The sequence below is a fragment of the Typopeltis vanoorti genome, chromosome 21, assembly GCF_054136105.1.
Source record: "Typopeltis vanoorti isolate ZY-2024b chromosome 21, IOZ_Tvanoo_1.0, whole genome shotgun sequence".
NCBI lineage: Eukaryota > Metazoa > Arthropoda > Arachnida > Uropygi > Thelyphonidae > Typopeltis > Typopeltis vanoorti.
Window position 1 is genome coordinate 77,057,501 of NC_143569.1, and position 12,185 is coordinate 77,069,685.

General features: G+C 33.3%; 2 protein-coding genes across 3 annotated transcripts in view; one reads left to right on the top strand and one right to left on the bottom strand.

Annotated features, from left to right (window-relative positions):
* The window catches only part of LOC150095000 (protein zer-1 homolog), a 289,217-nt gene extending 285,899 nt beyond the window's left edge, over positions 1-3,318 (bottom strand). For both annotated transcript variants that reach the window (XM_090411703.1, XM_090411704.1), the window contains exon 1: positions 3,112-3,318. The gene's annotated coding sequence lies outside the window, so the exon portion shown is untranslated. The remainder of the gene's footprint in view (positions 1-3,111) is intronic.
* A 106-nt stretch (positions 3,319-3,424) lies between these two features.
* Positions 3,425-12,185, top strand: part of LOC150095001 (TBC1 domain family member 13) — a 247,989-nt gene continuing 239,228 nt past the window's right edge. The window contains exon 1 of the mRNA XM_090411093.1: positions 3,425-3,794. Within this exon, the coding sequence (XP_090267219.1) occupies positions 3,775-3,794 (20 nt within the window). The 5' untranslated portion in view covers positions 3,425-3,774. The remainder of the gene's footprint in view (positions 3,795-12,185) is intronic.

The following is a 12,185-nucleotide window of genomic DNA, read 5'->3' on the forward strand; positions in this document are numbered from 1 at the left end:
ACACACGTGTGTATATACACATTTATGTATATATATTTATATGTATATTTATGTATACACACACTTGTGTATATAAACATTTATGTATATATTTATTTTTGTATATTATGTATATTTATGTATACACACGTGTGTATATACACATTTATGCATATATATATATATATATATATATATATATATATATATATACACACACACATATTTATGTGTGTATAAATACATATATATAGACACATTGTGTGTGTGTGTGTATATATATAGACACATAAATGTGTGTGTGTATATATATATATAGACATATAAATGTGTGTGTGTATATATATATATATATATATATATATATAGACATAAATAAATATGTCTGTGTATATATATATATATATATAGACATAAATAAATATAAATGTCTGTGTGTGTATATATAATATATATAGACATAAATATGTCTGTGTGTATATATATATATATAGACATAAATAAATATAAATGTCTGTATATATATATATATAGACATAAATAAATATAAATGTCTGTATATATATATATATATAGACAAATAAATATAAATGTCTGTATATATATATATATATATATATATATATATATAGACATAAATAAATATAAATGTCTGTATATATATATATATATATACATACACACATAAATGTGTGTATATATATGTGTATATAGACACAAATGTGTCTATATATATATATATATACACACACACATATATACCCATTTATGTGTCTATATATACACACACACACATTTATGTGTCTATATATATATATATACACACACATTTATGTGTCTATATACACACATATATTTATGTGTCTATATACACACATATATATTTATGTCTATACACACACATATATTTATGTCTATATACACACATATATTTATGTCTATATACACACATATATTTATGTCTATATACACACACATTTATGTGTATTCTACTCTCCCACCACTATGCATGCCACTGCTTATATCTGGACCCACTGCAAAGTTTCCACTTCATAATGGGCACTAGTTAACCAAATCTCATTGCAGTAATCCATGTGGTCTGACTAATGCTTTATTATTAGGGCAACTCCAAGGAGTCCTTAGACTCATCGAGGGAGGCCCTAAACATCATGTCAACTATTCAGCTTCCACACAGTATCTATTATACCTTGCCTTGAACTCACTCACAGTCATGGCACCCACAACAGACTCTGGCAACTTATTCGACTCATTCACCACTCTCCATGCAAAAAAACTAGTTCTAGAGTGACACACATTAAAACTTTCAACTTTTAACACCTTTGCTAACCACACTCTTGCCCGGTTTCCATGGATGGCCCTGGTCCTCCCACCACCAGACCTGTTCTGAAAAATATCCTGTGAATTAATCTTATAGAAACCCTTCAGTAATTTGAATGTCTCAATCATATCACCCCTCTTTGCCTATCAACCAATGTCTGCAACCCACAAATATTCAACCTGTTCTCATAAGGTTCATTCCATAGACCTGCCATCATCTTGGTCACTCGCCTCTGGATCCTCTCTACCTCCTCCCCATCAAGAAGAAACCCTGGCGCCCAGATCTGGGCACAGTAGTTAAGATGGGGTCTTATCGAGGCTCGATACAGAGGAACAATAACTTGCTTGTCTCTGCTCGTCAAAGTATTCTTCAGTAAACAAGTGATTTGATGAGCTTATTTCACCACTTTTGCAATGTGCCCCCTAAACTTCAACTCCCTATCCACCAACACCCCCAAATCTCTGGCTTTGTCAATCTCCTGGAGTACAGTTCCACCAATGTGGTATACTGCTGCTAATCTTTTCACCCCAAAATGCATAACCTTACACTTTGCCACATTAAATTGACATCCATTCTCCTTAGCCCAGTCCCCAATCCATCCAAATCATCTTGCAAAATTTTGACATCATGTGCATTCACTATTGCTCTACCCGACTTTGCATCAGCAAACAAATAATGGCAAATTTATAATGACAAAATCATCTAATTTCCTCTAGTCAGTGTGCAACATTTGAATGTACCACCTGAACATTGTCTTTGTTAGACATTTCTCTTCCCAAGGTTCTAAATCAAATGCAGTACACATTCATATACCTCTGCATCACTCCAAAGTGCAACAATAATCCCACTCTTTTGTCCAGGCTAAAAGTATTTAAGGCTTCCTGATGGGAGCTGACATCAGCATTGCTGAATAGCTGTTTCCAACATATCATAAATAACAAAGTCCCTGTCATTCCACATGAAATGTCAGTGGAATGACATGAAACTTAACAAGAACCTTGCAGCACACCAATGGTTGTCTTTCTTTTCTTGCATCAATGTCTCAACCATACATACATCTTGCTTGGAGAGCAAACCTCCTTCCAGCTGACCAATGTATTATCACATTTGCCAGCTCATACAATATCTTATCATGTAGAAATCTTTTTTAAAAGTCAAAAACAATTTTTTTTTTTTTTTAACTGTCTGAACTACCAATTGTTTACTGTGTGAATGGTATGGATGTTGATGTCCTATAAGAAGAAATAACTGAAAAGCAATTGTAAAAATTCAGGACTGCTATACTAACTGCGCTTAATTTTTAATGACTGTTGAAATACAGAAAACTCTAACATTTAAAGTGAAATGCTTTAATACTATGAACCTGAAACAGTCTGAACAGTCATTTACTCAACTAAGTTTCTCCAAGAATTAAGAATTTAAGTACATTCCTTTTCTTTGATCAAAACAAATTTATCGAAGTTCTTTAAAATATTCGGTTTAAATTACATTTCAAAAACTATAGTATTCCATATGATACTTTCCTATTCTTTTATGTTACAAATGACTGATCTCATAAAATTTGATTTAGTGCTAAGGGAGTATAACAATGTGACGCTTAAACAGAATATGAAAGGCTTAACTCATCCTTAAGGCACGCAGTGTTCACATTTTCGTTCTAATAAAATAAATCCGTCGCAATACTACATTGTTAAAGCATTAAGGAAACTGATATGGAGAAGTGATTAATTTGAATGCTATTAAAAATCATATTTTAACTAATAACCAATACAGTTCATAATAATTAAACCTACCTTCTAGAACACAGATTTTCATATATTTATAAAAACATTTTTTGATTCACATCGTGATAACCGAATAGATGTATTTCTACATCAAGTAAATAATAAATTAGAAACTGAACTGTTTTTCTTGCAAATTAGCCCAAAATTCTAACAAATTAAGCTAAACAAGCGATATCTACGTATATTACAACAGATCGGGCCAAGGTCTCTATTCCTTCCCTCCCTGCCTTTACACTCAGCTGCGGAGTGCGCTAAAAACCTGGTGCTGGTTTTCATAATCGCGAAAGTATACAGTGAATTGCTTTTATATTAATAAGTGCCTCCCCTCATTTTTAATTTTTGGAAAGTCTTCAGTTTTCTTGCTTCACAAAGTTAGTAAAGAAGAGCTGTGCAAGATAACTATAATACCATTATATAGTTAATAGAAATTGGCCGATATATGATCCTAATGTAGATGCCGGAAGTAACAAGATCTCGAGTTCCGTTTGTTCCCTATCTGTGTATGTCAATAGTGTAATAAGAATGATGTTTACAGGCATGCTTAAGACATTTGTGTATATATTTTAATTCATTTCTAGCAGATAACAGACGAATGCCTTGATAACAGAAAGAAGTTATAAGTACACTGGCTGATAGATTCGTCATTTTCTCTGAATTCTTTTTACAGAAATTATGGCAAACTACAGAGCAAGGTAAGAACAAATTGCATGACTAAATACGTAAGAATGATTTACTAAAGATATCGTATACTTAAAAAAATTTCGCATTTTGTTATGCTTGTGAAATAACATGGCAGCAGTAAATTATCACATTGTGTCACACCCTATCATGCAATGATATTTAACCTACTTTATTGCATTTATCAACAGTTCATGAGAAGCATGGAAAAACTTTGAAATTCTCAGTTGTTAATTGGAAATTATTTACATCAGTTTGTGGTGCTGATTAATTTCACTTTATTTTCTTCCTTTTTTTAATTAAAGCAATATCAATAAGTAAAATGGAATTATTTTATATATCATTATTTGGAAAAGTTTCTCTTAATGCATTAAGACTCGTACTGGGGAGGTGTTGATTCAGTTGGGCAATTTCCGAAAGAATAACGTGATCATTTAAGTATCAAAAAAAAACTTGAGGTTTTTTAAGAGCTGCAATTAATAGGTCTTTGTTCATTAGTGGAAAAATGTCGAATAAGTAACTTTCTTTGCCTATTTTGCAGCATCAACATCATTAGGTTGAGAGAGAAGTAGTGAAGGAAGTGCGTTCAGTTGTGGCATAATTATGGAAATATTATTTATATAGGCACTCCATGAAGTCAGAAAACACATAGGAGACCCACCCATCCATTAACACAATACTGCCAGTAAATTATTTCCAAATAATAATGTTTTATAGTCCTTTGCCAAAACTATTGGCTGTAACTTTTGTAAAATGTTACTCTCATCTCTTCTGCATGCAGATGGTTCTACAGTATTATTATAATCAAATTCCTGACATACTCTCAAGGAGTGTAGATGTATAGGATATTTTTATTATTATTTATATAGGTACTCCATGGAGTCAGAAGACTCATCACAGGAGACCCACTATCCATTAGCACAGTACTTATCATACATCTCCTTAAATTTATTCACTGTTGGGGCACTGACAGCCACCTCTGGCAATCCACTCGTTCACCACTCACCGAGTAAAGAACGTAGTACACTCTTACTAACCAAACTCTTAGATAACTTCCAAGTGTGACTGCTCGTTTCCCCTTACTCCTCAATGTATTGAAAATTTTCTTTTATGTCAGTCTTACATTACCTTTAGTAACTTATAAGTTTCTATCACATCTCCTCTCCTTAGCCTGTCAGCTAAACTCTACAACCAACACATCTTCAATCACAGTTAACATTCCACAGACCTGTCACCAGCTTGATCACTCATCTCTGAATCCTCTCTACCACCTCCCCATCCACTAGAAACACAGGTGACTAAATATGTGCACAGTAGTCAACATGTGGCTGAATCATAGCCTTGTAAAGAGGGATAATAACCTCCTTATCTTTATTTGTCAATGTGTTCTTTCAACATTCAAGTAATCCTCTGAGCTATTTTGCCACTCTTGCAGTATGTTCTCAGAATTTCAAATCTCTATGCATCATCACTCCCGGATGCCTAGCTTCATTAATCTCTTATAATCTAGTACCATATCAGTAGGGTACAAAGTAATCTGTGCATCCTGAAGTGCATTACCTTACACTTTACAGCATTAAATTGACAACCTTTGCCCACACTGCCTTTAAGTCATCCTGTAAGATATCCATTCACCTTTCTCAACTATTGCCCTCCCCAGTTTTGCATTATTGGCCAACAACTGAATACCCGACCCCCTCAAATCTTCTGCGATATTATTAATGTACAAATTAAAGAGTAATGGTCCTAGTAATGAAATTCCATCACCATATCTTACATCCTTGGCATATCAGAATAGCCAGATTGTTAAAAAAAAAAAAAGTGCAACCTCCATACAGCTTTTAAGCACCACCGTAAACTTGCTACCCATATCCGTTTCACCAAAGATCAGCTCCCTCCTCTCTCAGTGCCTGGAGTATATAGAGTACCTTACTCCTGTAAACTGGCTTACTTTGAATAGACAGGCAGATCAGCAACCATCTGGTTAGAACACAAGTCATACATTTTCAATCATGATTATGGTCAATCTGGTATTGCAGACCATGTTTTTTGGATACAGCCCACAGGATCTCCTGGAAAAATAACACCATGCTCCACCACAGTAAATTAAAAAAAAAAGAAAGACTGTTCTTTGAATCTGCATCTGCACTCAGGAATCAACCTAATTTAAACAAATACAGTTGCATAAAACTTCCCAAAATTTGGGAAACATTAATTATCAGAGATCCCTCTTTACATCATAGGCCACCTGAAAATGCCCATAGAGGGCGCATCACCTAGATAGGACTTTAGTTTCACTCACTATTGTATTGTATTTGTGTGTGTTATTACAAAAAGGTAATCCCTGAAGATGTCTCTGTGACTGAGACGAATTATTGGAAGCATTAAAATTAGTTTTAATCCTTTCTAAGTGCTGATAATATTCCATTAAACCTCCAACATGAATGGTCCTAGTACAGAGCCCTGGGGTACTCCACCAGACACCCTCATGTGCCTTGATTCTACTCCACTGTACACCACCCTATTATTATGTGACACCTCCAGGGAATCCAAGGACTCATCGAGGGAGGACACCTATTCTATGACTCTCCGTCTCCAACACTCAATCCACCAACGACAGCGAACCGCATCATCTACACCAATGCTGTCTACTGCCCACACCACCAGTAGTATTTTCACAGATAATCGCAAACATCCATGCCCACAGCAGGATTCGAACCCGCAGCCATTTGGCTGGAGAGCAGATACGCTAATCACTTGGCCAACCAGGCTGGCAAAACTTTAGAGCTCATCCAGGATTTGAACCCGGGACCTTTCGCACCCAAATCGAGAATCATACCCCCCCTAGACCAACGAGCTATAACAAGCAAGGAGTGGCAACCCAGTTGCATTAATTAGCTGTAAGTCCCCTCGGTAGGGTGGGGGGCTTGACCCATCCTAGGTTGGATGGATGAGGGGACATGATGATACACCACCCTCTACCAGCCACTCCTATCCATGCCACCAACCTCATATCCATTTTCATTTGCTCCAACTTATGTAATAGTTTTCCATGTGGTATTCTCAGAGGTGATATTCAGCTGGTATGGGAAACATTAATTATCAACAACTGGTATGGTATGGCCATACCGGTTGTTAAAATTTTCAGTTTTCTGTACCAGTTGTTAAAAGTGCTATTTAATTTTATCATAATGCCATTAGTTAATTAAATGATTAAATAAAAATAAAGAAAATGCAAGCATATGAGTTTAAGGAGTGGTATTATAGACTTTGTGTTTCTTAGGAGTGGACCTCCCCTCAATGAGTCTTGACAGACTTTATGTTCTTAGGAAGGACCTCCCACGATGAGTCTTTTGATTCCATGGAGGCCTGAATAATAATAATAATAATAATAATAATAATAATATTCATAGATTTTAGGAAAAACACAGAGTGCACCAGAGTATGATTTATCGGTGTGTGTGTGTGTAGTCAGCACTTAGTCATAAGCGGTTATGCACATATGGCAACATACTCAGTGTGCTTTTTACTTTATTTACAAACACACGCTTTTGAAGTTCAAACATGCTTGAAACTGATGTCTCAATCGGATATTATTGGCTGTCATTGGGTGATGCATACTCTTTCTGACGTGTTTGTTTGGATCAGTCGACCAACGATGGTTATGGAGTATGCATGCAGAAGGATTTAATGTTCAAGTAAAAATTTTTTAATTAATTTCAATTCATAATTTATTATTAAAAATTTTCTTTGCTTCACCCTCAGAATGAAAATGCAGACAAAGTCTGATATGGAAATTGTTAGAGTAGATTTTTAATGTTATTATATACATGACATGTAAATAAATAATTATAAGTAAATAAATATCTACAATACTTTTTTTTTTTTTTGAAGGTTGTTGTAGTGGTTGTTGAATATTTCGAATATCACCTCTTGGTTTTGTTAAATGCCTTTGCAAAGTCCAGCAGTATCATGGTGTATTCTGCTGTCACCTTATAAAATGTGGATAATTTACAGAGGCAGGACATACCTTTTACAAAGCCATGCTGCCCCCTATAATGTGTCATATTCCTATTCACTCATTCCTGAATTTTACTTTTTACCAACTTTTCCAATACTTTAACCACCACTCTAGAGATAATAATTGTTCTGTTATTTGCTACTTCTGTCTTGGAGCCACCTTTTATGTAATGAACTATCACCTCTTTCCACTCCCTTGGAATCTTGCCAAAGCTGAGACTTGGATGAAACATCTTCATCAGAGGCACTACCAGTTCACTTGCACGTTCTCATAGCACAAGTTGACATACCGTACAGGCCCACTGCTGTATTTACATTGATATTCCAATGCGTTGTTCACCAATCATTTAATTAAATGAAAAAGGAATATTTATGATCTGATTCACCTTAACACACACACACACACATATATATATATAATTGCATTACAATTCTTTGTTATTTTTAATTCTTCCTAATTCAAACGTGGGTCTAATTTTCTTCACTTAAAGTTAATTCACAAACTAGGATATCCTGCAGTCTCATATACACAACCGACAATAAAGCATATCTTGAGTAAGCTTAATTCAATATCAATTTATATTATCTTATTGTACCTATAAACAGACACACTTGATGTACATTCTTGTTCAGAATTATCACATACATAAATATTTACAATTCGCGTTCAGCACTGCCTTTTATATGAATCTTTTGTTCACATGAAAGTGCTCTCCTTATGTCCTTCTTTCTTTCTGCTGTATCATTCTTGATTTCCTGCCAAATTTCTTCTTTGTGTGAGTCATTGATTATTCTATGCCTTTTAGGACCCTTGCGACACTCCTCATTTGATTACCGACAACGGACCTCACTTGACAGCAGACCCAAGTAAGAGAATGTGAAACCCTAAGACAAAATCCTTTTCAACATCTCACCTTATGAAGACCTGGACTTCCAATGTACGCATACACACATCTGTCGTCATATATTGACATCCGACCATTATTGCAAAAGATTATTACATACGAAATTTGACATTTCTTTAAGTGCAATCTCCTTAGAAAAATATGTAAAAGCGAACATGATAAGTTACATATCATAAGAGATTTTACAAAGGCTTAATCTTTGTCAAAAAAAAAAAATGTGTAATTTTTTTTTCTTTCTTTCCTATGCCTTCAGGAGATGACCTTCACTATTCTTAGAATTAGACCTACTATCCGCTTTAGAATTAATTTTAATCCCATAAGTTGCTTAATAGAATTAAGGCAATTTGTTTTCCTAATCCTATTAACAATTATCTAGTCTTATAAGTCTTAAGCTTAGTCTGTGTTATATTCATGCTGGACTTTTCCCGGTTTTGTTGCTTGGGTGTTTCATTTACTTCATCTATTTTGATATCTTGGATTTGTTTGTCCTCCTCCTGAGAATTTATTTGGACAATCTCTGTATCTTTATGGATTATCTTTGACTCATGAGCATAATCTCTTTTTGAAAGAACTTACATTTTGAATAATTTAGAGAACTTTTCTTGATCCAGTCTAGAAAGAACCTTTAGTAAGGTTTTTCTATGGGATATTAGATCCTCAGAATGTACTAGTAATTTGTCCTGGAAGCAGTTTACTCCTTCACTTACTACGTCTGAAGGGACTAAATTCAATAATACCTGATTTAATAGGGTTGAAGTTAGAACCAGCTTAGTGAAGACTTTCGTTCCTTCCAAATTATTTACTATTTCTTCAACCTTGCGTAGAGAAAATTTATTTGTTCCAGTTACCTGCTTGTCTGGATTTATACAGGGCATTTCTGTGAGATCCTCAGAGAAGACATCAGGAAACAACCGGAATATAGACTAAAAGAAGGTATTGATTAATCTATTTTCATCCCTTGAATTTTCCTATTTAATGGCATCATCTACAAGGTCTTCATTCAGTCTTATCATGTCTTCTTTCTTACATTTATTTATTGTTTGCTTTTCAATAATCTTAGTTATTAGACTCCTGTATGACTGTTAATAACGTGACCAATTTTTTTACAATGAAAAGGAGGACAAAAAAATTTAAGAAAAAAGTACAACGTAAATAAATGAAACATTTTATTAATTTAAACAAAAATACACTAATTATGCTTACATGCCTTTTAATTAAACGAGTATTTTTCCATTGAATGAATATTTTTTGTCAATATATCATTTTCTAACAATATATTGGAAATTTCGGAGCAAGAAATATCCTTCATATTGAATTTTACGATAAGTGCTGCAGCTAGAGTATCAACATTCAATCTTGATTTCTCACTTGTCCAAAAATCATTACCAATTGAAAAAACTCTTTCAACTGCATTAGTTCCAGGGCAGCACAATGTAAATTCAACAAGAATAACTAAATTTTCATATGGAATGTGTTCATTTTTGAAATGGTTAAATATTTCCACCCATCTTTTATCAATTTCAACATGTTGATTTTCCCATTGTTCTAATTTATCAGAATTTAAATATACATTCAGTCTTCTAATTTCTTCAAACAGACAATTGTTATCGATTTTAATATCAGGCATTTCTTTCGATAAAAACTCAACACAATTTTCAATATCTGCCCAATTTACTTGCGATGAAGTCAAAAAACACCATTGAAAACTGTTATTTCCTGTGATATTTGTTTCAGACCATTCTTCGACATATTGGAAACATGTTTGGTAAAAATTCTGCACTTCTTTGGTAAACTTTTCCGTTATGCCCGGATTTGATTCCTCTAAGTTTGACAATTTTCTTTTTATTATTAAAGGAATAAATTTTTCTTCAAATCGTGATTTATATTGAAGGACAAAATCGTTCAAAATAAGACGAACTTCTGTAGCTGAAATATGTTCACCTTCAATCTTTTGAACAGTTTTGTGGAAAATAGATGCCTGATTATGTACAAAATACATTAATATCTCCGATAATTCATAATTGAAAAAAAGATTTCAGAATTTTTGGACATTTGTCTAAACTTAACAAATATGAACGGAGAGGCTCAAATAATTGTAAAACACACTCTATAGCAGGTGTTAGAGCGAGCCATCTAACTTTTGAATATCCTAAAAGTTTTTTTGTATTCAACATTTGCGTCTTCACAAAATTGTTTCCAAGTAGCCACACGAACAGTAAAACGACTAAAATACAAATAAATTGTCATTATTATTATTTCTACATCAATTGGCATGGCACATGATGCTGTGTTGATTGCATTTGACAAAATATGTGCATTACAACCTATTCCTAGTATTTTCTTTTGGAGCAAATCTTCTAATTTTACATAGACATTATTCACTCTGCATCTTCGCCCACCAAAATTTGTGTTTGTATTATCAGCTGTTAGTGCAACAACTTTAGATTTCAAATTGTTTTCATTTATTACTCTGCATAGGTGGTTTGACAAAATTTCAGCAGGTTTCGCCCTCAATGAATTCTAAATTTAAAATTTTTACTTGAATGCCCTTGGTAACATTATAATACCTTACTAGTATTGGATACAATTTGGTTTCATTATGATTTAATGCATCAGATAAAACCGTTACAAATGCTGCATTTTTCAAGTCTTCTGCAAGTATTTTATCACAGTAATTTTTAAATACCGATTTAATAATAGCCTCATATTTTGTCCTGGCACATGAAAATTTAGCATTGTGAAACTTTTTCAATAATTTAGTTGTACAATCCATACTACAAAAACTTTGATTGTGAATTATGGTATGAAATGCAAATGTTCCCTCCATTACAGCTAACTGTTTTTCATCTTCAGAATAATTAGAAGTTTTAAAAAAATAGGTTACTTTACTACTGGAAGCTGATGCATCTAATGATTGCTTATGTTTGTTGGTGTTCAAGTGTTTCGTTATAGCTGCTCTGCCTCCAACTGCAATACAAAATTCTCCTCTGCAAATATTGCAGAAAACAATGTTGTCTCTCTTTGATATGAGGAGTGGAAATTCCTTTTTCAATTGATCGTTGAAATGGCATTTCCTCTTTCTTGATTTTTCCATCCCTTAAATGAAATTAAAAATTAAAATTTTAATTTTAATTTTTAATTTAAAAATTAAAATTAAAATTAATCGTTTGGCTCTAATTAAAATATAGAGCCAAACGATGCAAGCACATTATGAATAAATAAAATTAATAATTAAAACTAAAACTTTAATAACAAAAGCGATAAAACTTTACTAAATCTATATTTAAATTATTTTACACTTGTGTTGAAAACAGGGCTGTATAAAATTGAATTAATGAATTAATAAAACGTGAATTGTACTTACCTGAGTATAATATTCACTGAGAAAGAAATAATTTCGTATTTCCGTTAGAAATAAACACGAAGTATAATATAGAGATACAGTGAAGTGTGCAATGGTGCGTGACAAGGGCGAGACGT